This window comes from Lichenostomus cassidix, chromosome 17 (genome assembly GCF_008360975.1).
Source record: "Lichenostomus cassidix isolate B80296 chromosome 17, HeHo_3.0, whole genome shotgun sequence".
NCBI classification, from domain to species: domain Eukaryota; kingdom Metazoa; phylum Chordata; class Aves; order Passeriformes; family Meliphagidae; genus Lichenostomus; species Lichenostomus cassidix.
Genome location: NC_139497.1, coordinates 8,860,502 through 8,885,086, shown reverse-complemented (window position 1 = coordinate 8,885,086; position 24,585 = coordinate 8,860,502). Strand labels below are relative to the sequence as shown.

The window sequence follows — 24,585 nt, the reverse complement described above, 5'->3', positions numbered from 1 at the left end:
AATCCTCGTGTGGTGTTTGTTGTTTCTGAGATGAGTTGTGAATCTGAGGGACGTGGCCTTTGGAGAGATAGCAATGCCTTCAGAAGGTATTGAATTCTGTGGTGTTTCTAAGCTCTGGGTTTGAGGGCTGTTGCATATTGAATATCCAGGGGACAGCCCTGAGAGCTGTCTGGTTAAATGTGCAGTGAGACGTGAGCAGGGCTGAGGATGGGCTGGGAACCCACCCTTTAAAAGCCTTTAGCTGAGACATGATTCTCCTGTTACACTTCAATCTCTGAATTGTGGTTGAAAGTGTCTCTGCTCTGTTTTGCAGTGGATGGAATTGACCCTAATTTTAAAATGGAGCATCAGAGTAAGAGAACCCCTCTCCATGCTGCCGCCGAGTCTGGCCACGTGGACATCTGCCATATGCTCATTCAGGTCTGTCTCCACTTACAGCCCTCTGGAAAAGCCATTTGCTGTGGGGTTTGCTCTGCCCCACGTGGAAATCAGCTGGGAAAAATCCCTCCTGTGAAAAACCTCCTCCATCCTGGGCTTTGCTGAGGGAGGAGTGGGGCAGATTAATGGGAGGGCTTGGAGGAAACCTCTGAAGGTCCTTCTGTGTTGTTCTCCAGGCCAGGAGTGTGGGAAGATTTGATGCAGGGCACTGTGGGGCAGGTGGGAATCTGTGCCTGAGCACAGCCAGGGCTGGGCACTGCCAGATGTGCTGGCAGGCTGGGCACTGCCAGATGTGCTGCCAGGCTGCAGGAGATCTCCAGGCTCTTTGTTTTGATCTCTTTGTGATGAGGGCAGTGAGGCTCTGGAGCCTGGAAGCTGCCAGGCCTTGTTTTCCCTTCCATCAAAACCCAAGGAGCTCCAGCAGGATTTCCCTCTGCAGTGTAAATGTCCCACATGTGGAAAGGAGTGAAGGGAAGATGCAAGTTTGCCTTATTGACTGAGATTTGGGTCCTAAGTGAGGGAAGATGGTCAAAGCCGTGTTGAGCCTGCTCCAAAAGGATGAGAAGAAGAAAAAGAAGCATTAAAAAAGTTACAGTTTTTATTTTTTTCTGCTTGTGCACCTGGTCTGGTGTAACTGGAAGTGTGTTTTGTTTACCCTGTGGGATAGGGAAACCTTAAAGGGCTTTTGAGAAAGCAGCAGTGAGTGGCCCTTGGAAATGATCCTGCTGGGATGGTGCATTCCAGCACCTGGAATTGCAGGCTTTCAGTTGCTCTTTGAAGGCAGCAATGCACCTACCTGGCTGCTCTCACTGAAATTACTGCATGGGAAGACAGTGGAATGAGGAAACGGAGCACAACTTGTGAGATATTACAAACAATTTAGTTATCAGCGGGCTTGGTTTGTTTCCAAAGTGCTTCATCTTGTCTCTCCCTGCTGTCTGGCTTCTGCAGCAGCCCTGTGTTTGGCTGGGAATGGCCTCAGGTTGTTACACTTGAAATGCCTCTGCTCTGCTCTGCTTTAAACAGCTCTGGCTGTGGAAAAGAGTCAAAATAAAGGAATTCCGTGGGAGGCACCTGAAAGCAGCTCCTTGTGCCAGGTGAACCCAAATCAGCTGCTCTGAGCAGGTCTGAGCCTCACACACACCCCTGCATGGCCTGCCCTGCCCAGAGCTGTGTGGCTGACACCTTTGGGCTTTCAGGTTTGGGTGCTTCCTGAGCTCAGCCCAGGAGTCAAAGCAGGCAGGATAACCTGACACAGCCATGGTTTGGGAAAGAGTGTGGTTCTGCTTGAAGGCACTGGGTTGAACTGAACATATGCTCAGAGACCTCTATGGAAGTGGTGCCATTGACTTCCACAGGAATATTTAGCCAATTCCCAGGATATTTTTTCCAGCTCCTGCCTCTGTTGCAATCAGCAAGTTGTTCCTGGTGCTTGTGACATTGAGAAGAGCTGGTTGTTTTAGTCTAAATGATAGACCAGGGAAAACAAAGCTGCTGGAGAAAGGAGGAGGCTGATTTTTCCAAATTCTTACACAAACAATATCTAGAAAGTAGGAGTACAAAATCTATTAATAACAGGAGTTATTTAATACCAGCTGTTGGCTTCCTTACAGTTCTTTCCTGGCTGGGGAAGGCAGGAGAGGAGGCAGACAGTGTGTGCTGTTTCCAAAGCAGGTGGAGTTGCATTGCCTTCTTTCCTGGTTTTATTTCTCCTTTTTTACTCTTTTTTTCCCACCTTGCTTAATATGGCTAAATTTCAGGGGGAAATCTCATTATTAAATCTCTACTCCCACATCCTTCCTCTGCTAATTGTCCTTGTCCTTGCCTTGGCCTCCTCACAGGCTGGTGCTAACATTGACACCTGCTCTGAGGACCAGAGGACTCCACTGATGGAAGCAGCAGAAAACAACCACCTGGAAACTGTGAAATACCTGATCAAGGCTGGAGCACTAGTGGATCCTAAGGTAGCAACTTATTCCATAGCTTTTTCTCCTGAGGAAGCCTCTGGCCAACATTTCTTCCTTGAAGTTTTGGCTGGAAGTGCCCAGGCTGAGGGGAAATGGGCTGGTTTGTCTTGGAGCAAAGGCTGAGGGTGTCATTATCTCATTTTTCTGCTGCCATGAGCTGTTTGGGGCAAATATTGCCACTTATCCCATTAGTTTGTGGCACCAAATGTCAGGGGGATTTGATTTCATAAGCCTTAGTGTCCCAAATCTGTTGCAGGAGAGTTGGATTTCAGAGTTTCCTTCTCTATAGACTCTAATAATGAGAGTTTTGGGGTGATGCTTTAAAATGAGCTGGTAATTAGGTGCTTGCCAAGCCAGGAAGAATGACAGAGGAAGCTTTCCTTTCCAAAGGACTGACGTGTGGATTCTTGCAGTCACGCTGCAGTGGCAAAATTGAACCCCATCTTTAAACTCTACCCTTTAATTTAAACCAAAACAATAAAATGCAGCTGTCTCTTTGCCTTTAGCATGCTCTGGTTGCTTTGCAATCTTGGAAAATATACAGATCATTTATTAGTCCCATAAATCAGATGCTATTTGGAGCACAGGAACCCTCCCCGTGTGAACTTCTTATTGTCACAACCTGCTGCTCTTGGCTGCGTTTGGGAAGGAACTGGCAGGGTTGCATAAGGTATTGAGTGCTGCCCAATCCAAGCCTTACATGGATCCTTGGGAGGCTGGTTCTGAGCTGGGGAGGGGGAAAGGGCAGCACAGGCATGTGTGGGTTCATGCTGGCCACTGTCCCAAGGGTCCTGGAGCACTCCAGACATCTCTCACCTGATTTATTCCCGTGGAAGAGAAAAGAGAGGAGTTTGTGCTCCTAAAGGTAAAGGGAGGGAGGTAAATTCTGAGCTTGCAAAAGCAAGTTAGAAGCCTGAGATGACATCTGAGGCCCAGGCTAGTTTGTTATGTCAGTTAGTTTCTTGCACCAAATCAGGCCTCTGGAAGCAGCAGCATTGGTTTGGAAGCAGCTCCAGCTGTTCCCATGAGAAATTACCTGGGGCAGATGTGTTTGGAGCCCATGGGAATGCAGAGGGGGGCAGGGCTGGGCTGGGTGGGAGCTTCTCAGACCCCAGGGTGAAGCTGGTGTTCCTCTTAACAGGATGCAGAAGTCCCACTCCAAACCTAAAGAAACCTGACATTAAAATCTTCCAGCTCTCCATGGGGCTGAAGAGGTGCACTTGGCTCTTGCCAATCCAAGGGGAAAGCTGTGGAATTGTTCAAACAGGACAGGCTCTTATGGGGGTGTAGAAACTCCTTGTGTGTCCTAAGGAGCCCACATGGTGCAATCCCTGACCTGAGATGTCTCCTCCTTGCTCAGAGTTGCTCCCTCACCCTGCATCCCACTCAGCTCCATCCCATAACTCTCACCTCCGGTGTTGCTTCCAGGAATTTAGCTGGAAGGAGTTGTTTTTTTTTCAGTCTGTTCTTTCCTTGTCCTTCCCTGCTCTCTGGGCCTTGCTCTGTGCTAAGCTCCTGGGATATCAAAGCCTGATAAAAATCAGGCTGCAGCCAGTGAGATGTTTGGTGTGAGTGTGGAGCATCTCCACCATGACTCACAGCCTGTCCATCTCCTCCAGACCCTGCATTTCCAGCTCCCAGAGGCACTTTTCCTTTCAACCTTCGGGTTGTTTTTTATCTCCTGCCTGGGCAGATGGTTGTGGGCAGGCTGGGGATGTGGTCTCTCTGGAGAGAGGCACCACACCCCTGTGCCCTGCTGGGATGAGGCCTTGGGCTAATAAAACACAGCAAAAAACCTGGAGAAATGCAGCATTTTGAGTTGAGACAAGGCGACTGTTCTGTTGTAAAGTGCAAACTTTGCCTGGATTTTAAGGGATTTCTGCTTCCCTTTGGCTCTGCTGCACACAGAGGAGTGGGAAAGGGGCTGTTGGGGAAGGGGAGCATCACTGCCAAGGTTTGGGGTTTCCCCAGGCTTTGCAAAGCCCTTGGCACTCTCAGCCTTCTTCTCTGTTTGGTGTAAAGTTCCCAAGCTCTGCTCAGAGCTGGCCCTGACTCTGCTCTCTGCCCTCCTGGCAGTGGACTGGAGTTTTATGCTCCTTCTGGGAACTTCTCTGCTGCTCCTGAGCATCCCTGACTGTTGGTTCTGTGCTTGTTGTGTCCAGGATGCTGAGGGCTCCACGTGTCTGCACTTGGCAGCCAAGAAGGGGCACTATGATGTGGTTCAGTACCTGCTCTCCAACGGGAAGATGGATGTCAACTGCCAGGTGAGGCCTTTCCCTGGGGCAGGAGCTGCTTTTCCCAGGTCAGGGACTCACTGAGTGCTCACTCAACAGTCCTGCTGCTGGGGGACACCTCCAAATCATTGCAGGGTGGCAATTCCATGGGCCTCCCATCTGCCAGGGAGGGTGATCCTCTCTGCTGACCTCAGGGAAACTTCCCTTGGTTTGCAGGCTCTCCTTGGCCCTGGATTTGCTGAATTTGCTTTTCCTCGTGGGGCAATCATGGCCAGTGCTGTGGGCTGGGTTGAGCCTGGCACATTATGGGGTTTATCCATCGCTGTGGGGTGAGGCAGTGCTGCATCTGGGGCAAGGACAGGTCCCCCAGGCTTCTCACGGAGTTTCTGTGAGAGCTTTGACACGGCCTGGGTGTTAGCTGTGCCTTTTGGACAATCCATGCACTTGAACAAGCTGGAGAGCCATGCCAGCATGCTGGGCTGGAATAAACTCCAGCTGGCTCAGATGTGCTGCTCTGCAGGGTTCTGCAGCCCCTGAGGGACCTGCAGCAGTGCAGGCAGAAGGGGACAGAGGCAGGGGGGCCAGCAGGGGGCTGGGGCTGTCACCTGTGTCACCCTCTGCTGTCCCTGGCCAGGATGACGGTGGCTGGACGCCGATGATTTGGGCCACGGAGTACAAACACATCGAGCTGGTGAAGCTGCTGCTGGCCAAGGGCTCCGACATCAACATCCGGGACAACGTAAGGCTCCTCGGGAATCTCCTGCAGGAATTACAAACAGTCCTTGGTTAAACCCCAAACACACCCGAGGTGACAGATTTTGGGCTCAGGCCCTTGATGCAGTGTGTATGTAGAGTGTCTGGTGAGAGTTCTCTGTTCTGGGATGAAGTTCACCAGCTGGTGGGATGTCCTTTCCCTGCAGCTGCTCTGTAAGGCTGCTGTGTGGAATTCTCAGGCTGGAGTCAGCTCAGAGCCTTGCTGATTCCCATCCCTCTGGGTGCTGTGCTGACACTGACACTGCACCAGGCAGGTTCCCTGGAGTCCAGACTTACCAGCTCCATGTTTGTCCCAGGGCAGTGGCTCTGGCTGTGGGTTAGGGGCACCCTGTGTGCCTTTGGAGGGGCATGACGCTGTGTTTGTGTTTCTGGATGGACTGGGCAGCCACTCTGCCAGCAGCTGTCAAAGCCTGGCTTTTCCAGGACATCACCAGCACAGAGCCACTGATGTGTCCAGAGCATGGCCAGGCTGGCAGCTCAGAGTGCTGGAGCTCTGGGTCTGCCCTTCCCCTCCATAAATCCTGCTCCAGTGGGAAGCACTCAGTGCTGGAGTCCCTGGGAGCTCTGTGGGACAGCAGTGCCTGTGGGGCTGTGCCAGCTGCTTTCCCAGGGATTTACAAGGAAATAGAGAAGATACAAAGGAGATACAGCAATGTATCTCCTTTTTTCCCCAGCCTTCTTCAGAAGAGTCATTGTATCAGCACTGCTCTGCTTCTTTTTTTCTTAATACTCTGTTTCACTTTTTTCCCTTGGAGTGCCTAAGAGTATTAAAAAGGTGTATCTTGCCCCATGATCCCTGGAAGTGTCCCAGGCCAGGTTGGACAGGACTTGGAGCAACCTGGGGTAGTGCAAGGTGTCCCTGCCCATGGCAGGGGTGGGATGAGATGAGCTTTAAGGTCTCAACCAACCCAAACCCTTCTGTGATTCTGTGGTTTAACCTCAGCCAGTCACTGAGCTCCTCACAGCCCTTCACTCACTCCCCCACCCATGGGGAGAGAATTGGATGGGTAAGAGGTAGAAAAAGACTCATGGGTTGAGATACAGACAGTTTAATAAGGAAAGCCAAAGCCACACACACAAGCAAGGCAGCACAGGGAATTCATTCCCTGCTTCCCATGGTTGGGCAGCTGTTCAGCACCTCCTGGAGAGCAGGACCCCATCCCATGGAACAGGGACTTGGGAAGACAAAAACCATCACTCCAAACATCCTCCTTCCTCCTTCTTGCCCCACATTACATCCTGAGCTGATGTCATATGGTCTGGAGTATCCCTTTGGTCTCTTTGGGTCCCCTGTCCTGCTGTGTCCTCCAGCTTTCCATTCACCCAGCCTCCTCCCCTGCATGGCAGCACGAGGACAGAGCAGGCTCTGGGTCAGCCCTGCTCAGCAGCAGCAAAACCATCTCTGGGTCACCAGCCCTGTGCTCAGCACAAATCCTATCACAGCCCCACAGCAGCCACTGGGAGGAAAATTAACTCTCCCAGCCAAAGCCAGCACACTTAGGTAGTTCCCAGGCAGGTCTGGATCCAATCCTGTTGCTCAAAATGAAAGTCAAGGTGAGAGGGAGTTTTTGGGCTGTTCATCTGATTGCTGACTCTGAACAAAACGGACTCATTTGATCTGTCACATCTCCAAGATCACACGTTAGTGATGAACATCAAATCAACTCAGTCAACAATTTACTTGAAAGAAAACTGTGCTGTTAGCAGCTGTGTGTGTCACACATCCGTCCTGGACCTGCAGGTGGGGTGTCCTGATGGATGTGGTTAAGGACAAATGTCACTCGTGCTGGGAAACATCCTGCTCTGGGAGAAACGCTTTTGATTGTGATGATGCTGCTTTTTAGGCAGGAGAAGAGCAAGGCAGAGCCCCAGCCCAGGTGTCTGTGACCTGTCTGAGCTGCAGCATGTGGGTGCAAATCACAGGATGAATCTTTTCTGTAGATTGGTATGGGATGTGTCAGGGGTTTTTCTAGATGATGCCATAAAGGGAGGCAGGAGCTGGGTGGAGAGGTGTCTCCCCCTGCTTGGTGTGTGGCAATAGCTCCCCATTTAAAGCAGGACCTTTAGTCAAACACTCAAGCAGCAGCTTTGTTTTTGCTTTAAAAAGAAAAAAAAGGAGAGAGAATAGCTGGGTGATCATTACTATCATTTCACTGTTGTAATCGACGTCTTTAGAGCCTGTCATGGGGAAGGGATCGACGTGTGCTGCAAATTGCAGTGTAACAGAAAACAGCATCAGCCTCAAAATATCTCCATCAGAAAGATGAGTGTTCAGCTATTTCCAGTGCTGCTAGTGAGAGATGAGTACATACAGTATTTAAGAGATGCCTGGAGTCAGATTGATTGCTTACCCTGTGGCTCCTGGTTCTCTTCCTGGCACCTTCACGCACCCTGTGTGCTCTCTTTCTCTTTAATTTTGCACTGTGCTCTTTTTCTCCTTAATTTTGTAGCCCTGAGAGGCACAGTAGCTTCCCTGGCTGTTGGGGCTGGGAATGCTCAGCTCCCAGCCTTTCCCAGCATGTTTGTTCATGTCTGTCACCTCTTTCCTGGATTGATCCAGATTGGTTTGTGGCTCAGAGACAGACGGCTTGTGTCTGAGTGTATGTATAGGGAAGGTGAAAGATTTTCCTGTGTGCAGCCTCCCTGTCCTTGCTGTGCAGGGATGGATGGAGTGAGAACTCTCTCCTTGGCTGCTCCAAGGTTTCCCTGGCATTCCCTGGCCAGAGGGAGCAGTGTGGGGATGGCAGCCACATGTTGAACCTTGCAGGTGCAGAGCTGAGGAAGGTGAGGTCCCAAAGCCATGGGGTTTTAAACACTCTCCGCTCTGTCCTCTTCCCCTCCAGGAGGAAAACATTTGTTTGCACTGGGCTGCTTTTTCTGGCTGTGTTGACATAGCTGAGATCCTGCTGGCAGCCAAGTGTGACCTGCACGCCGTGAACATCCATGGGGATTCACCGCTGCACATCGCAGCCCGAGAGAACCGCTACGAGTGTGTGGTGTAAGTGCCCTGCTCACCCCAGCCTGCCCCCCTGCTGCTGCCTGGCAGCCTCAGCAGGGCCTCTGCAGTGCCTTTGGTCTTTACACACAGCCCAGCATGGGGATGGAGGCTTGTTTTCCTCCTGGGGTGGTGGCTGTGAGGTACCAGCTGCTGCTCAGAAGATGTGGAGTGTTCTGGAGTCTGAGGGGCTGTGCTCAGCCTGGGCTTCCCAGCAGGAAGGTGTCAGGCTTCCTTGATTAAAGCTTTTTTCCCCCCACAACTAGCATGGTAACAGGGCTTTTCCTTTGCTTCATCCCTGCTCTGAATAAAGCCATCATGTTCTCACCAAAGCTGGTGAGTATAAACAAGAGCCAAGTCCAGCACCAGTTTCCTGTGGGACTCTTCCATTTCCAACCTACTCTTCCCACCCCATATCTTTCCCTGCCAGAGAGAGTTTCAAGCCTGTCTGCAGTTAGGCTGGTACCAGCAAGGTACCTGAAGCAAGGCAAGGTTTGCCCAGAGCTCTCATGGGTTCCTAGAGCTCCAGTCTGTGGCTTCTGTCAGAAGGATTCACTGAACCATGCTTAATAAAGAAAACTCAGGTGATTATTCACTACTACAGATTCTTCCTCATCCCCTAAGGGCTGGCTGGAGGATGTGATTCAGCATGTAAACCCTTGCCTGGTTTCTCCTGGAGAATCCTTATCCTTCCTTGCTGTTTTGCAGTCTCTTTCTTTCCCGTGGCTCGGATGTCACTTTAAAGAACAAGGAGGGTGAGACCCCGCTGCAGTGCTCCAGCCTTAACTCTCAGGTCTGGGTGGCCCTACAGATGAACAAGACTCTCAAAGAATCATCTTCTGAGAAGCCTGCCCAGATAGAGAAGGTGGTGAGCAGGTGAGAATAGGGCTGGCTTTGCTTGTGGGTCATGAAATGGAGCCCTTGCACAGGCAAGGCTGGGGTCCTGGTTTAAGGAAGAACTGTTTAGCTTTTTAAACTGGTGTGAAGGTCGGTGTGAGCTTAGCAAGAACTAAGCTGATTCAGTCCATGGTCTGTAAATTCATCCTCCAAGTGGAAATATTCACAAGCACAAAGAACCATCTGTAAGGCAGGGTGGGAAAACAGGAGCTCTGTTTTAGACTGAATGGCTTTGAGTGCTTGGTGATCAAAGCCAGTAATTCTGCCCCAGGATGGCATGTGAATGGCCCCTGGTTTGGGGGGACTTTCCTTCTGTGACAATTCCTTCTCCCCTGACAGAGACATTGCCCGGGGTTACGAGAGGATCCCCATTCCCTGTGTCAATTCCGTGGACAGTGAGCCTTGTCCCAGCAACTACAAATATGTGTCACAGAACTGTGTCACCTCCCCGATGGACATCGACAGGAACATCACTCATTTACAGGTGAGGGATCCTGCTTTGTTCCTCTTCTGGGCTGTGCATTCAGAGCCAGAGCAGTGCAGTGCTCCTCAGAGCAGATTTGACATTCCAAATGGGAATGTCATGTCCTAATATTGCCATCAAATTCCAGCTAAGCTTGAGTTCCTCACCTCCAGCTCTTGATCCAGGAGATGAGATTTTGATTTTCTTTACTTTTGAGGCTTAAGCTGAGCTCTGTGTCCAGCTGGAGCATTGGCCATCTGGTGCTGGCTGATGTGGCTCCCATTTATTCTTGTCCTCTGTTCTGAGGCTGAAGAGTCAGGGATTTGCTGGGAGACCTTCCCCATGCTGCCTTCCCATGGACTGCAGCATCCAGGCTGAGGTCCTGGCTGAGATACTGAAGGTCCTGGAAGGGGAAAGCAGAGGTGGGGAAGTTCATGGTGTGGGTGAGCATTCCTAAAGTGACCTTCCTGTGCCCAATCCCTGGTGTGCAGCAGCTGCTGGTGGGGCTGTGCTGCCTTGGGGATGCTGGGGAAGCAGCCAGCTGCAGTGGGAATTGGGAAACAGCAGGGGAGGGCTGAGCACAGTTGCATCATCTCCCAGCTCTGGTCCCCTGTTGGAGCTTTCCTTGTCCTCAGGTGTGGAGAGCAGCTCCCAGGGCTTGGGGGAAGGTTGATAACAGGGGTTCATCTTCCCATGAGCAGTGAAGCTGGCTCAGAATGAGATCCTCCCTTGCAAGGCAGAGAACTTTGGTACTCATTGCACTCAAAGATAAATAACAGAGTAAAACTGCCACTGAATGGTGAAGCTGGTTCTCCTTCTGGCTCAGGAGCTGCAGCAGGAGGAGGAGATGTGGTTTCCTGCCTGACCCAACCACAAGTTGCAGTTTCAGTTGTGTGAGTGGTGTGGAATTAACCCTTTGCTTCTCTTGCAGTATTGTGTCTGCATAGACGACTGCTCCTCCAGTAACTGCATGTGTGGCCAGCTGAGCATGCGCTGCTGGTACGACAAGGTGAGCACACACAGCCCCTCCTGGCTCCCTCCAGGCCTTGAGAGCTGAATTCTGCCTCATTCAGCAATTAGGGTGTTCCCTTTAATTCCTTGCACAGCTCAAGGCCAGGCTGGACAGGGCTTGGAGCGAGCCTGGGCTGGTGGGAGATATCCCTGCCCGTGGCAGGGGTTGGAATGAGCTGAGCTTCAAGGTCCCTTCCAACCCAAACCATTTCCTGCTTCTGTAATTCCAGCTCCTTTCTTATTGATTTAGAATGCCTGAAGTTGTAGTCTCAGCTCTGAGACATATGTGATAATCCAAACGGTGTGCTCAGGGCAGCTTTTCTTGTGTCATTTATTTGTGCTCCTCTCGTGCCAACTGAGCCATTAATTACACCCATGTGATAGGGAGCATTTAATAATCCATGCATGAAATCAACTTCCATTTCAGAGCAACATGGGAAGTGCTGTAATATGTAAACAAAGGGAGGGGAGTAGAGAGAGAATTTTTTTTTTTAATCTGCTTTTATTCATTGTGGTTCTTCTGGATGAAGGCAAAGTAAAGATGTTTTCACTGCCACATTGCCAGAAGTCAGGTTTGTTTTGAGTAAATGTTGAAACCCTCCAGGGAGGTTCTGAGATTCACATTTGGGCAGGTGCTCCTAAGATCAGAAGTTCTGTGAATCTCTGTAGGTTTCTCCCAGGGGGAGCATTGGCATCTTTCTTGGCTTTGTAGCTATTTTATTTACACATTTATAGGTGATTACACCTTTCAAGCCTTAAAAGCCAAATTTGTTAAATATGATAAATTGCATCAAGCACTTCCTTAATCCTGGGTGTCGGTAAATAATTGAATTGTAGGTTTTTTGGGAGTGTTCTCTGGGAAGGTAATGTGGTTCACAGAACTTGGGTGTACTGGCCTTGGACTCTGCAAGCTCAGGCTTTATTCCAGAGGCAGACTAAGCATCCACTTCTCCCCTCCAGCACAGCAAATGACGATAATGATGATGATGCACACCAGTTTTCTGCACAGACCGTGAGGTATTTTTTTAGTGCTGGGTAGGGTGATGCCAGGCAGCAAAAACCTCCAATCTCTGGCTGTTTGTCAGCTGTGGGTGACAGTGGTGACTATGCTGCTGTCAGGGCAGAGCAAAAGCAGGGCAGAGCCTGAGCTGTGATGCTGCTTTTGGGGAGATCAGGGCATGACTCCACCTTGGGGTTCTCCGGGCTGTTTTTACCCTGGGGGGAATTTCTGCCTGTGGTTTTGGGGATCCCAGGAGCAGATAAATAACCCAGTGTGGGATGGCTCTCTCCTGCAGGATGGCCGACTGCTGCCTGAGTTCAACATGGCTGAGCCTCCCCTGATCTTCGAGTGCAACCACGCCTGCTCGTGCTGGAGAACCTGCAGGAACCGGGTGGTGCAGAACGGCCTCAGGTGAGAGGGAGGACAAAACACAGCTGATCTTGGCACGACCATCCCCAAACCCGTGAGCTTGCTGGCTCTCAGCTCACCCATAAACCCACAAAAACCCAGGATAGAGATTGGGGCTGCTGGGATGGCAGTGGGTTCCTGTGCTGCCGCTGGGAATGAAGCAGCAGTGGGTTGATGAGCTCCATTTACATCTCAATTAACGTTTGCACCCTGCCCATGGCACCATCAGGTGGGAACTGCAGTGTTCTTCCATCAGCTGACCATAAAACATCAAAATGGCTTGTGGGTTTGCGTGCACAGCCCAAGTGTGGTGTCTCGGGGAGAGCTGAGAAGGACATGACAGCAACAGAGCTGTAGAGTCTTAACTCAGAAGATCTTGTAAGCCAGCAGTCTAGATTAGAAATACAGGCCAGCACGCCCAGACTTGGCTTCCTAAAATTTCCAAGTTGTTGGCATGATTCCCCCTGAATTGGATACCTGGATATCTGTTGGCCTTGGAGCTTCAGGTTAGACCACTGGGATTTTGGGTGCCTGGCTAAAAATGTCAGTGTTTTGGTTTGGACCTCTGCTATGGAGGAGTTTGCCACTGTGCTGAGTTCAAAGGGATCCCACTGGAGAAAAAAAGACTTTTTGGAATTTTTTTGTGGTGCTGACAATGCTCTTTTTGCAAGCTTTGTAGTTTCAATGACATTTTACAACGTTAAAAATAAGCAAGGAAAAAACTCAGTGTGTTTCCAGAGAACTTTACCTCTCTCTGGTTTTCCCTGCCAAGCTCCTGAGCTCCGGTGCCTCTGTGGGTGTTTATTTAGGAGCTGTACAGCTAGAGCTGTTGCTTCTGCATTTTTTGCCTTGCTGAAGTGTTTTTTCTGAAAGATGGCAAGGGTTGGAAACCCAGCCACGAGCTGGGGAGAGCAGCTCTGCCAGGAAGGAGAGTCAGGTGCTGGGCAGAGCTCTCAGTCCCTGGGAGGCAGTGGGGAAAGCTCCTGCTGTGGGGCTGCAGCTGACACAGGGGTGCTGCTGCTCCATTTTCAGTGCTTCCTGCATCAGGTCTGCTCCAAATTAACTCTGCTTGGCAGAGCACACGTACCCAGCTGGCTGCCTGGCCCGGCTCAGCTGGCAGGCTCAGCTTGGAGCTGTGGCTTTGCTGCTGCCAGTGTCAGCTCTGCTCTGCTCTGCTGGACGAGGCAAAACCTGGGGGAGCTTCCCAAGCCCCAAACCCACTGTTGGACCCTGTCTCTTTGAGAGCAATCCCTCCCTTGAGGTGCTGGGGATTGCTCCAGGAGCTGTGGGCAAACAGGATAGAATTCACATCCCCTGGTTTGAGCTGATGGTGCAGGAGGGAGTGGGTGGGGGGAGAAGAGAAGTACTGGGAAAAGCAACAGGGTGAAGTTAAGGTGAGCATCAGATTTCACTTAATTCCGATAACAGTGCTGCTGAGAGTGGGTTTTGGTTCCCTCAGGGATAGAGGGAAGCTTTTCCTAGCCCTGGAGACTGTTCATCCTGCACTTAACTCAAGTTCTGGCTGAGCACGAGGCAGAATGACTTACAGGATTGTTTTCTCTGCCTATAAACCCCATCAGTAAAATTCCACAGAGCAGCTATTACACCACCAAGTTTCAAGTTGCAGAGTTTCTTCCTTGTCTTTCAGCCAGACAGCTGGATATGATGGAATTGCTAAATGCACTGGCCTTGGCAGAGGGCACAGGGGTCAGAGCACTTAGCTCAAGGTGTTCTTTACTCCCTGGAAACTCCTTGCCTTCCCTCCTGGGGGGTGCATGGAGGGGAAGGAAGTGCGGGTGGAGGGATTCTGATGTCCTCTGTGTAAATCATCACACACAGAGCTTCCAGCCCTGTCCCCTCTTCCCCAGCCCCTTATTGTGCACCTGGCCAGGCAGAAGGGGCTGACTGGCACCTGTCCCTTGTCCCTGGGCTGTTTCCATGCCAGCAGCTGCCCACAGCTGGGAGCTGGGGATGTGCAGCATCCCTGCAGTGTGAGAACAGGAGGGTGAATATTAAAATCCTCTGGGGAGTGTGTGGTGATGGAAGGTGCTGGTTTTTTGCTCATCTCTAAATGAAAATCTGTTTTCTTTCCATGGAGTGCTGCCATCAACCTGGCTTCATTCCCTCTTTTTCTCTTTCCCTCTTTTCCAGGACTCGGTTGCAGCTTTACCGGACACAAAAGATGGGCTGGGGAGTGCGGACGATGCAGGACATTCCTCTGGGAACCTTTGTGTGCGAGTAAGTTGTGCAGCTTCCATCAGCCCAGCAACCCAAAAAATCCTAAATCCAGCACTAAACTGTGCAGCTTCCATCAGCCCAGCAATCCCAGCCATTCCCAAATCCAAGAGTGAGTTGTTCAACTTCCATCAGCCCAGCAACCCCAGCAATCCCAAATCCATCACTGAGTAAATTGTGCAGCTTCCATCAGCCCAGCAATCCCAGCCATTCCCAAATCCAAGAGTGAGTTGTGCACCTTTCCTCAGCCCAGCAACACGAGCACTTCCCAAATCCAGCACTTCCCCAGGGCCCACGCGGTTTTCTCCTCTTTAAGGAGAGGTTTTCATGCAAATCAAATTGGCATCCAGCCCAGCTGCCTGCCCTCAGCCAGAGGTTTCCTGATTCCACTTCCTGCTCTGTTTCTCCTTTTCTTCATGGTGTGGAGCTTTCTCCTCCTGTCTCTGTCTTGCTGGGATCTGCACTCAGCTCTTCCCCCTTTGAAACACGAGTGATGGGGCAAAACCACATTTGGGTTGTGCTGTAAATGTGCTCAGCTCAGGTGTTTGCCATGGTTAAGGGACATTGCAGACCAAGGCAGTTTGGAAGAACTTCCTCTTCTTCAATCCTGACTTCTCCAGAGGTTTTCCAGTGTCACAATTCTGGCTTTAGTCTGATTCAGCAAAACACTGAAGCACTTGGGGTTAGGCACATAGTTTGGCCCTGACTCAATAAAGTACTTAGGCACAGAAATGTTCAGATTTATGTGAAGTGAAAAACCTGTCATCAGACCCCATGGTTTTAGGCTTTGAAGTGGAATAAATATTAAATAGTTAAATAGTTTGGAAAATGTTTTCTTCTTTGCAATACAACAGTGAGTGAAGACCTTCTAAATAAGGCTGGACTCACATCTGTCATGGAAATAGATGCTGGGGATTTTTAAAACTAGTTGTTGATGTGTTATGGAATTGGGGTGGGGGATTGAGGAAGACTATTGCAGTATTTAAAAGAAAAAATAAAGGAAAATATAATTCTGCAGTGAATTGGCCAAATATTTCTTCCATGTCAGGAGCTGCCAGCTGCTAAAATATTTTTTTTGAGAGATAAAGCCAAAAGCTGCTGTTTGTGGGGAGTATCTCAGTGTCCTCATGCAGGGCTTTCCATAAGTACCAAAGGTCCAGTGTGCAGTGCTCAGGGAGAAAGCAGAGCCTGTGAGTGAACTGCTCCTGCAAAAAGGAGGAAGAAGGCATTGATTTCCCCAAACCCTGCTGGAATGCCAATGCCCAGGGGGAGCAGGCAGGGAGGAGGCAGCCTGGGGAAGAAGGTGTGATGAGCACAGACACTGCAGAGCACTTGGGGTGCAGATAGCACAGCCTGCCTGCCAGGAGCTGCTGACACTGTGTCAGTGCTAGGCACTGTCTTCATTATCTAAATGAGCTGCATACTAAGCAGCTGAGCTAATTAATGCCTTGCCCATGCACATTGCTCCTTTTCCATCACTCTCACGCTCCTTTACTCACTCAAAGTCCTCTGCTCCTCGAGCCAGCTGCACTGATGTCCTTGCTGTGGTTCTTCATGAGTAGCCCATAGAGCTGGTTCCTCCTTCTCCTCCTCTGGACAGCTGCCCCAGTGCTGGCAGTGCTTGGGGCTGTCAGGACACAGCAGATCCCAGGATCAGCTCCTCTGGAGGAGCATTTTGGGTTAAATATCTTTAAAATGTTAAACTGGGCAGTGCTTTGTCCAGTGGTTGTTGCTCTGCTTTGGAAGGATAATTGCATTAGTGTGACCTTTATTCCGTAACTCTTCATGGGCACCAGGAATGGCTGAGGGACCTGGAGGGGCTCAGCCTGGAGCAAAGGAGGCTCAGGGGGACCCTGTGGCTCTGCACAGCTGCTGACAGGAGGGGACAGCCAGAGGAGTCAGGCTGTGCTCCAGGGAACAGGGACTGACAAGGGGAAATGGCCTCGAATTGTGCCAGGGGAGGTTCAGATCAGAGGTATGAAAATGTCTTTTTGCTGCAAGCATGGCCAGGCGTTGGAATGAGCTGCCCAGGGAGGTGTTGCAGTCGCCACCTCTGGAAATGTTCAAAGGGCATCTGGATGTGGCAGCTGGGGACAAGGTTTGGGGTGATTGTGGTGGTGCTGGATTGGATGTGATGATCCTGAAGGTCTGTCCCAACCTTGATGATTCTGTGACTCTCCAGTGCCTCCTGTCCTTCAGTGCAGCCTTGGAGCAGCAGCTTGGCCAGGGTGGGTGTGGCAGTGTCACCTCGTGTCCCTCTGGGCTCCCATGGAGCTTTCAGGCTCCCCAGCTCCTCAGGGCTGTGCTCCCCTGCAGCTTTCCCTGGCCTGGGGATCTGTTGTTGTTCAGAAACTGCTGTTGCTCACTCTGTGCTGCTGTGGGTTGGGTTGAATCTGTTCTGTTTGTGCCTAGTTGGGAGGTGGTGGAACTGCTCCTTCTGGAAACAGCACAGCTTGTGCTGACTCTTGGAGAGGCTGGGAATTAGTGGGATGCAGAAACCAGAGGATCTGCTCTGTTCCTTCTGCATCCATTGTGTGGTTTTGGAATATTTAATTCTTTTACAATGATGCTTTAGGAAGACACCAGCTGCATCAAGCCAGGGGTTTCAGCCACACCTCCAGCCAGGTGTGTCTCCTACATCCCATGGAAACCCTGGAGCCTGTGCTAGGGACTGCCTGTTGCTCTTGGTTTTTGCATGGGGTACCCTCTGATCACAGAGTTATTAAGGTTGGAAAAGACCTCCAAGATCATTAAGTCCATCCTGTTTTAGCAGTGATGAGCTGTAAAGCTCTGGAATAGAGTTCCTTGCCATCAGTGTGTGCTAAACATCCTGCTGGGAAGAAAGGCACTGCTCTGACCACAGGAGTTCTTAAATGAAGGGGCTCCTGCTCTTTTCTGGGTAGGAATGTGCACCCCTTGCCCATCCTGTCCTAACTCTGGACCTGGAAAATCAGGGACCCATTTGTATCTGTAAACAGCCTTGGAAAGGAAATGAGTTACAGGAACAGTCTTTAAAGGAGCATTAAACCAACTATTTTTAAATTAGATTGTGGTATTTTATTTCATGGAATTATAAACCTGCAGTGGCTGTCCCTGAGCATGGGGCCTCTCTGGGCAGAATTATTCAGCTGATCTCAGCTGTTCTCAGCTGCTGCTGCCTGCTGGGCCTTTCCACAGCAATTTCTTTCCCTCCCTGGCTACTCTCCTGTGCTTTAGGCCTCCAAGGAGTGGGTGATTTCCAGCAGTAGAGCAGTGAGGGCAGAAAGGAGGCTCTGGTGGAGCAGCTTGGGCACATCATTCCCACTTGGGAACTGCAGCCAAACAATCCCTGTTCACAGAGCACAGGGATCCTCTCCAGGTTCATGTTTCCTGGCTCTCCTCCTCCCTAGCCTGGGAGTTCACTGCTGCCTTGAGCCCCAGGGGGATTGGAGGCAATTTTTTAACACTTGGAATATGCCTGAGAGCTGCAGGGATGCTGTGAGAGAGGCTGCTGGCCATGGGAGTTCTGTTGATGCTGCAAAGAGTATTTATTCATCTGGTGAATCCTTTGCTTGCAGTTAATGAGTTTCATTGCAGGCTGGCAACACTTACATACCAAAATCACAGAAACCAGGCTGGTTTGGGTTGGGAGAGACCTTAAATCCCATCTCATTCCACCCCCTGCCAAGGGCAGGGACACCTTCTGCTATCCCAGGCTGCTCCAAACCCTGTCCTTGGACACTGGAAAAGCTGCTGTGCTGTTGCTTCTTTTCTCACATCCTCCCTCAACCCCTTCATGCTGACTCTTTGCCTACAAGCAGCTCAGGGCAGGAAGTGTTGAACCTTGACAGTGCAAAACTGTTCAAAATGGAGACAGGCAGATGTTCCACAGCAGCACCATGGGGACTCTGGCAAAAAGAGGATTTTCATCAACCCCAGACCTCTCTCTGAAAGGTGGGGCTGTGTTTGGTCCTTCTCAGCAAGCCCAGGCCAAGCAGCACCTGCTTCATCCTGCTTGGAGGAGCTGCTTTCACCTGCCTTACACCTGGTTTTACAGCAGGGTGGTTGTGCTTGGGATCACAGCTTCGATTTATTCTGGTTCAGGAGGGATTGGGGAAGAAGTCTGGACCCTTCCAGGGATCCTGCCAGGTTAGGTTGGACCTAAGACTTTTAATTATATGTACTCTATAATTGCTCAAAATTCCCTGGAAAATGCAGGAGGGGCAGACACAAGTGTTTTGTTTTGGGGTGTGAAGAGCACGAGCACTGCAGTGGTGATGGGAGAGCCTGAGCCTGACCAGGAACTTCAGGAGAATTGGGTTCATGTGTTGATCTTGGCCAACAAAGAGATTTGTGAAAGGAAACCTAGTCCTCAGAAAAATGTAAATTATTTTTTAATATTAAAGTGGTTTTAATATCAGTAAAGTCATTTTTAATATTAAGTGTTTCTCTGAGAAGATGGAGTTTGCAGCCACTGTGAGCTGGCTCTGTTAGCCCAGGTGGCTCAGAGCTGACCAGCACTGTTGCTGTGGCTGCCCTCTGTGGCTGGGCTGTCCCCCTTTGCTCCTCTCTTCCCAAAAGAGATATTTGATGATCCCAGGAGCCTCATTCCCAGCTGTCCCTTTGCCCACAGGTACGTTGGGGAGCTGATCTCTGACTCCGAGGCTGATGTCCGTGAGGAGGACTCCTACCTCTTCGACCTGGACAACAAGGTACTGTGTCTGCAGCTGTCCAGAGACACGAACACAAGGTCTTGCCTCCCCAGAACAGCCCAGAGAGTGTTTGTCTCCATCCTGATGTGCAGCAAAACCCTGCAGAGAGCTGCATTTTAGTGGGAATGTGGTTGAAGTGAGACTTAGGGCAGCAGAAGCAGCACTTTTGAGCAAGATGCTCTCCTGGCACACCCCCTGGAGCATCCTGAGGTTGGTTTTCTAGGTTTTGGTACTCCCAGCCTGGCACCTGGTGATTGGCAGCTCTGGGAGTTCTTCATAAAGTGATGATGAGCTGAAAGATTAAAAAGAAAACCCCAACAAACCCTGTTCACTCATAAAGGATCCATCAGACACCCTGGCAGGGGCTTGAGGCTCATTCTGCTGCTTGTTCCCTGCACTGCTCTGTCAGAGCTCTCAGAGCAGAAATTCTGCTTTGCAAAGTACAATCTGAAAGTTTTAAGCAAGGCCATGCCTTCAGAGTTTCCCTGGGAAAGGAGAAGTGAGAAGAGGTGAGCTGGGGACTCAGAGGAGTGGGGTGGCTTCCAAGGAAGGCTGTCAAACACTCTGTGTCTTGTTTCTGTCATCAGCTTGTGACAAAGAAGCTTTGCTTTATTTTTTGTCCTCTTTTTTTTTAAAGCAACACACATTGAAGAGCTGAATAAAGTGAAATAGTGAGTCTGGTCTGAAAACAGGGGGTCCGACTGTAATTAAGCAGTTGAAAGGGACTTCAGCCTGGTTGGTGCATTTATGAGCAAGAGCCCACCTGGGTGCTGCCCTGCCTCTTGGTTAGTCCTGGCTGGCAGCCCTGGGGGAGAACCTCTGTGTTGACTCTTGGGAAGCCTTCAGGGAAGCAAGGAGGAGCATCTGTACAAAACCAGGCACCAGATCCCTGGGGGATGGTTAAAGCTGCCCATCAGGCTGGGCAGAGAAGGGCAGGGCAGAGCCAGCAGGTCCTGTGCCCTCCAGAGTGGTGGGGGATTGCCAAGGGTGTGAACCCCAGCTCTGGAGAGGCCTCCAGGTCCTGGTGTGTCTTGAAGGACTGGCCTGAATGGACTTGTGCTGCCAGGAGAGGGGTTGGGTTGGCATTTCTGGTGTCTGGGTTGGCATTTCTGGTGTCCCTGTCCCTCAGCTGTCCCTGCCAGCCCCGTGTGAGGTATCACTGAGTGCTGCAGGTCCTGCTGTGGGTGTGGCACTGGCTGCTGTCACCCTGCCCCACCACAGCATCTGCAGGGCTGAAATGAGGGACTGAAATCACTGATTTATGAAGTCAGAGCCAATGTCACTGTGTGTGCTCCAGGCCTCCCCCAGCTGCTGGGATGTTTTCCTGTCCTCCTGCACCCCTGGGTGTGACCTGGCACAGCTCATCCATTAACCATCCGAGGTGCTCGTCCAGAAGGGACTTGGAGCACCACTAATGGATCCTTTTGCTTTTGGCCTCTTTGCAACTGAAATTAGCTGCTGTAATTAAAGCCTCTGCTTTGCACAGTCATTCTCTGCTGGAATAAAAAAGCCCTGAGGGGGGTTCTTTTATTTTCAAGGAAAACAAAGTATTACTGCTCTCCGGGCTCTCTGCAAAGGGAATTTCTGTGTTCTCACTTTCACTGTTATCTGCAAAACCCTGTGTTTTCTCGAGGCTCTGGCTTTGTGTTTCCAAGCTGTCATGTTCAATTAGAGGACAGAAGAGATGCCTGTTCCCCTATCCAGGGGTTGCTCCCCATAAGGTGTCTGCACTGAACATCAGTCCCATTGTGCCAAGCTGGTGCTTGGGCTGGGAGAACCGGAGTGCCAGAGTGTCATGGGCATTTTTACAGCTCTTTGGGCTTGTGGGGGCAGAGTGCTGTGCAGAAACTCTATTTTCAGGGCACTGTTGAATATAAATTGAGCACAGAAGTGTGTGTGTGATTTCAGTCCTTTAACCCCTCAGTGAGTGCCCTGCCCTGGCTGTTCTGGAGCTCTCTGGAGCATTAATGGCAAAACCAATAGCCTGATCATTAATTAAAGGCAGTAAACCCCAACCCTGCCATGCCCTAACGAGAGCTGCCATTTCCCCCCAGGATGGAGAGGTTTACTGCATCGATGCTCGTTTCTATGGCAACATCAGCCGCTTCATCAACCACCTGTGTGAGCCCAACCTGATCCCAGTGCGGGTGTTCATGTCCCACCAGGACCTGCGCTTCCCCAGGATCGCCTTCTTCAGCACCAGGCACATAGAGGCTGGAGAGGAGATCGGGTAGGTGCCACCCCGGGCTGCCACCAGGGAGGGGACAGCGTGGGGACAGAGCTCTGCTGCTGCCCAGCTGGGCCACTCCATCCCTTGGTGGCCCCAGGGTCACTTGGGGATCCCCCTGGAGTTTGCCAAGCCCCAGGCTCAACCTGAGCTGGCCATGTGCTCTGGGAGCCCTGAGCCCCCTGAAGCTGGGCTGAGCCCCAGCCTGGGCAGCAGGGCAGGGGGGATTCTGCCCCTCTGCCCCCTCAGGTGAGACCCCAGAGACCTGCAGAGCTGCCCCAGCCCTGGGGAACAGCACAGCAAGGAGCTGGAGCTGCTGGAGAGAGTCCAGAGGAGCTCCAGGATGAGCAGAGGATGGAGCAGCTCTGCTGGGAGGGAAAGCTGGGAGAGCTGGGATTGTTCAGCCTGGAGAGGAGAAGGCTCTGAGGAGAATTTAGAGCTCCTTCCAGTGCCTAAAGGGGCTGCAGGAGAGCTGAAGAGGGACTTGGGACAAGGGATGGAGGGGCAGGACAGGGGGGAATGACTTCACGGTGACAGAGGGCAGGGATAGATTAGATTAGATTAGATTAGATTAGGAGGAAGTTGTTAAATTGAGGGTGGGCAGGCCCTGGCACAGGGTGCCCAGAGAAGCTGTGGCTGCCCCTGGATCCCTGGCAGTGCCCAAGGCCAGGTTGGCTGCAGCTCTAGAGGAAGCTGTCCCAGCCCATGGACAAGGATGATCTTTCAGGTCTCTCCAACCCAAACCATCCCAGCATTCTCTGAAATCCTGGCAGCACCAAGCCCTGCCCACATCCCCCTCAATCCTCATTCCACTGCCATCCCATGACCCCTCTTGTCTCTCTCTTGCAGCTTTGACTACGGGGACAGGTTCTGGGACATCAAAGGCAAATTCTTCAGCTGTCAGTGTGGTTCACCCAAGTGCAAACACTCGAGCTCAGCGCTGGCCCAGCGGCAGGCGAGCACCTCAGCCCAGGACACGCAGGAGAATGGATTACCTGACACCAGCTCTGCCACGGCCTCAGGCCCCTTTTGAGACCCCCAGAGTGACTCCTCGCAGCCCTAGAGATTCACATACTGTCTGAATTTTCATTTAAAGAGAAAAGACAAAAAAAAAAAAGGCACAAAACCACACAAAAAATTTAAAAAGGAAAAAAAAAAAAGAAAAAAAAACCCTGCTCGAGGAAAGCCAAGGGTTTGTGACACTTAGGGCTGTGCCACCGACTGTTACTTGAGGAATGAGTGAAAGCAAATCCCTCCTCCTGGTGTTGTTCTCCCCTCCCTGCTCCTGGGAAGCTGCTGGCTGTCACAGCTCTGTGTGCAGGGGTGGCTGTTGCATTTTTTTTTGCCCCCCTGAGCTGTCCTGGCCTCCATCTCTGCCCGTGCTGAGTGTTGGCAGAGCCCAGGGAGAGCCTCCCGTCCTCAGAACGCCTGGATCCCTCCTGCCCAGACACCTCCAGCTCACCCCAAGAAACTGCATCCTTGCTGGGACTTTGGGAGTGGGGAGGGAGCAGGAGGTGCTGCCTCTGGGTTTGCTTGGCACAGCCCCAGGGCAGGTCGTGCTGGTTGGTTTTTTGTTGGTTTGGTTGGTTTTTTGGTTGGTTGGTTTTTTTGTTTTTTGGTTTTTTTTTTTTTTTGGATCTACAAATGAATAATTCCTCCCCCATCTCGCAGGACATTGTGGTGGGGCTTTTCCCAACTGGGGTATTTCCTACAAATACCCTCAATTCTCTCCCATCCCCACAGCTTTTTTCTCATCTGATGAGAAGAAACCCAGAATCCTTCCCATCCCTGTGACCCGTGGCTCTCTCCCTCCTGGATTTTCTCCGTTCAAACCAGCTCTGCTCCACGCCCTGCTCCTGCAGTGTTGGATTCCTCCATGAAGGAATTCCCCTCACCCTGTCCCACGAGTGGTTTTAGAGAGGGAAGGCTGAAGAGGATTTTACAAGACACTAATTCCTAAAGAAAACCAGTTTTCCCCCCTCCCTTTTTTAAAGATAAAGTGAATGATATATATATTATAGAGAATCTGGACTGGCTGGGGTGGACAGATGTGTCACGGTGAGAAGCTCCCAGATGCCACCAGCTCATCTGTTTCCATCCCTTTGCTCCACGCTGGGCACCTTGGATTGATTTTTAAGCCACACGCTATGAGGTTTCAATGAACTGATTTATTTTTTACCATTATTGAAACATAGGGGACAAGCATTAAAAAAAAAAACATGGAAAAAAAAAAAAGTTAAAAAAAAACAAAACAAAACAAAACCCACAAAAAAACCAAAAAAACCAAAACGACGACAAAAAGAAACCACAAAACAAAACGGTGCTGATTCTGGTGTGATTTTTGCTCACCACGTGAATATAAACTTATCAATTGTATAAAAAGAACAAAGTGATTTTAGTATAAAAATGCAGGAAAAAAACAAAACTTTTTTTAAATTGTTAGTATTGTAGTGTGAATAAATTTGCCATCACCTTTTGTGTGGTGGCTGGGCAGGTCATTATCTTAATTTTTTTTTTTTTTTGCATATATCTTTAAATACTGTAATTAGTGCAGTAACAAGTTTTTTTTTTTTTGTTCATCTCTTCTAGAACATTCATAATGCCATCATGTTTATTATTATTATTTTTTTTCTGTTAATGTTTTTGACAGTTTTAAAGGAGCAGCCTTTTGGCTCTGATCATTTTCTTGTTCTGTTTTCAATGAAATCAATAAAAAAAGAAAAAAAAAGTGCTTTAAAAGGAGTTTGGATTTTTTTTTTTTGTCTGCTGGGGGCAAATGGCCCAGGGTGGGGTGACACCTCCAGCTGGGGCTGAGCTACTTTGTGAGCTTGAAAATGAAGAAAACAAGAAAAAAAGATATATTCATGTAAAGAAAAGGAATGTGAGTGGCTTTTGCCTTTTATTCTGGGGGATTTGGGGTGTTTTTTGAAATTTTTTGAGTTGCCTGAATTGCAGTTGCTGGATGGGCAGCACTGAGCCTGGCTCAGGTTTGGGGATCCTGGGATGTCTCTCCACCCTCTGCCAGGGGAAAATGAGATCAAATCAAATCAAAAACACCGAGGAAGGAGCTGAGGGGCAGAAAGTGCTTGGAGCAATCCCAGGGGATGCTCTGTAGGGTTTGGGGGTCCCAGGGGAGCTCTGGGGTGCCAGACTGGGTGGGATGTAGTGACAGCAGAGCCTCCCTGCACCCTGGAACTGGGGAAGAGCAGCTCTGAGTCCCTGCAGGGTGACAGCTCCTCAAAATG

The 24,585-nt window shown here is 50.4% G+C and overlaps 1 protein-coding gene across 18 annotated transcripts in view; it reads left to right on the top strand.

Annotated features, from left to right (window-relative positions):
* EHMT1 (euchromatic histone lysine methyltransferase 1) overlaps positions 1 to 24,079 on the top strand; it is a 119,755-nt gene extending 95,676 nt beyond the window's left edge. For all 18 annotated transcript variants that reach the window (XM_085076388.1, XM_085076398.1, XM_085076391.1 and 15 more), the window contains 13 exons: positions 314 to 420; positions 2,280 to 2,402; positions 4,568 to 4,669; positions 5,274 to 5,378; positions 8,257 to 8,411; positions 9,117 to 9,284; positions 9,645 to 9,789; positions 10,700 to 10,777; positions 12,075 to 12,190; positions 14,339 to 14,425; positions 19,035 to 19,113; positions 21,168 to 21,343; positions 22,190 to 24,079. In XM_085076388.1, coding sequence (XP_084932514.1) covers positions 314 to 420; positions 2,280 to 2,402; positions 4,568 to 4,669; positions 5,274 to 5,378; positions 8,257 to 8,411; positions 9,117 to 9,284; positions 9,645 to 9,789; positions 10,700 to 10,777; positions 12,075 to 12,190; positions 14,339 to 14,425; positions 19,035 to 19,113; positions 21,168 to 21,343; positions 22,190 to 22,373 — 1,625 coding nt within the window. In that variant the 3' untranslated portion in view covers positions 22,374 to 24,079. The remainder of the gene's footprint in view (positions 1 to 313; positions 421 to 2,279; positions 2,403 to 4,567; positions 4,670 to 5,273; positions 5,379 to 8,256; positions 8,412 to 9,116; positions 9,285 to 9,644; positions 9,790 to 10,699; positions 10,778 to 12,074; positions 12,191 to 14,338; positions 14,426 to 19,034; positions 19,114 to 21,167; positions 21,344 to 22,189) is intronic.
* The last annotated feature ends 506 nt before the right edge of the window (positions 24,080 to 24,585 follow it).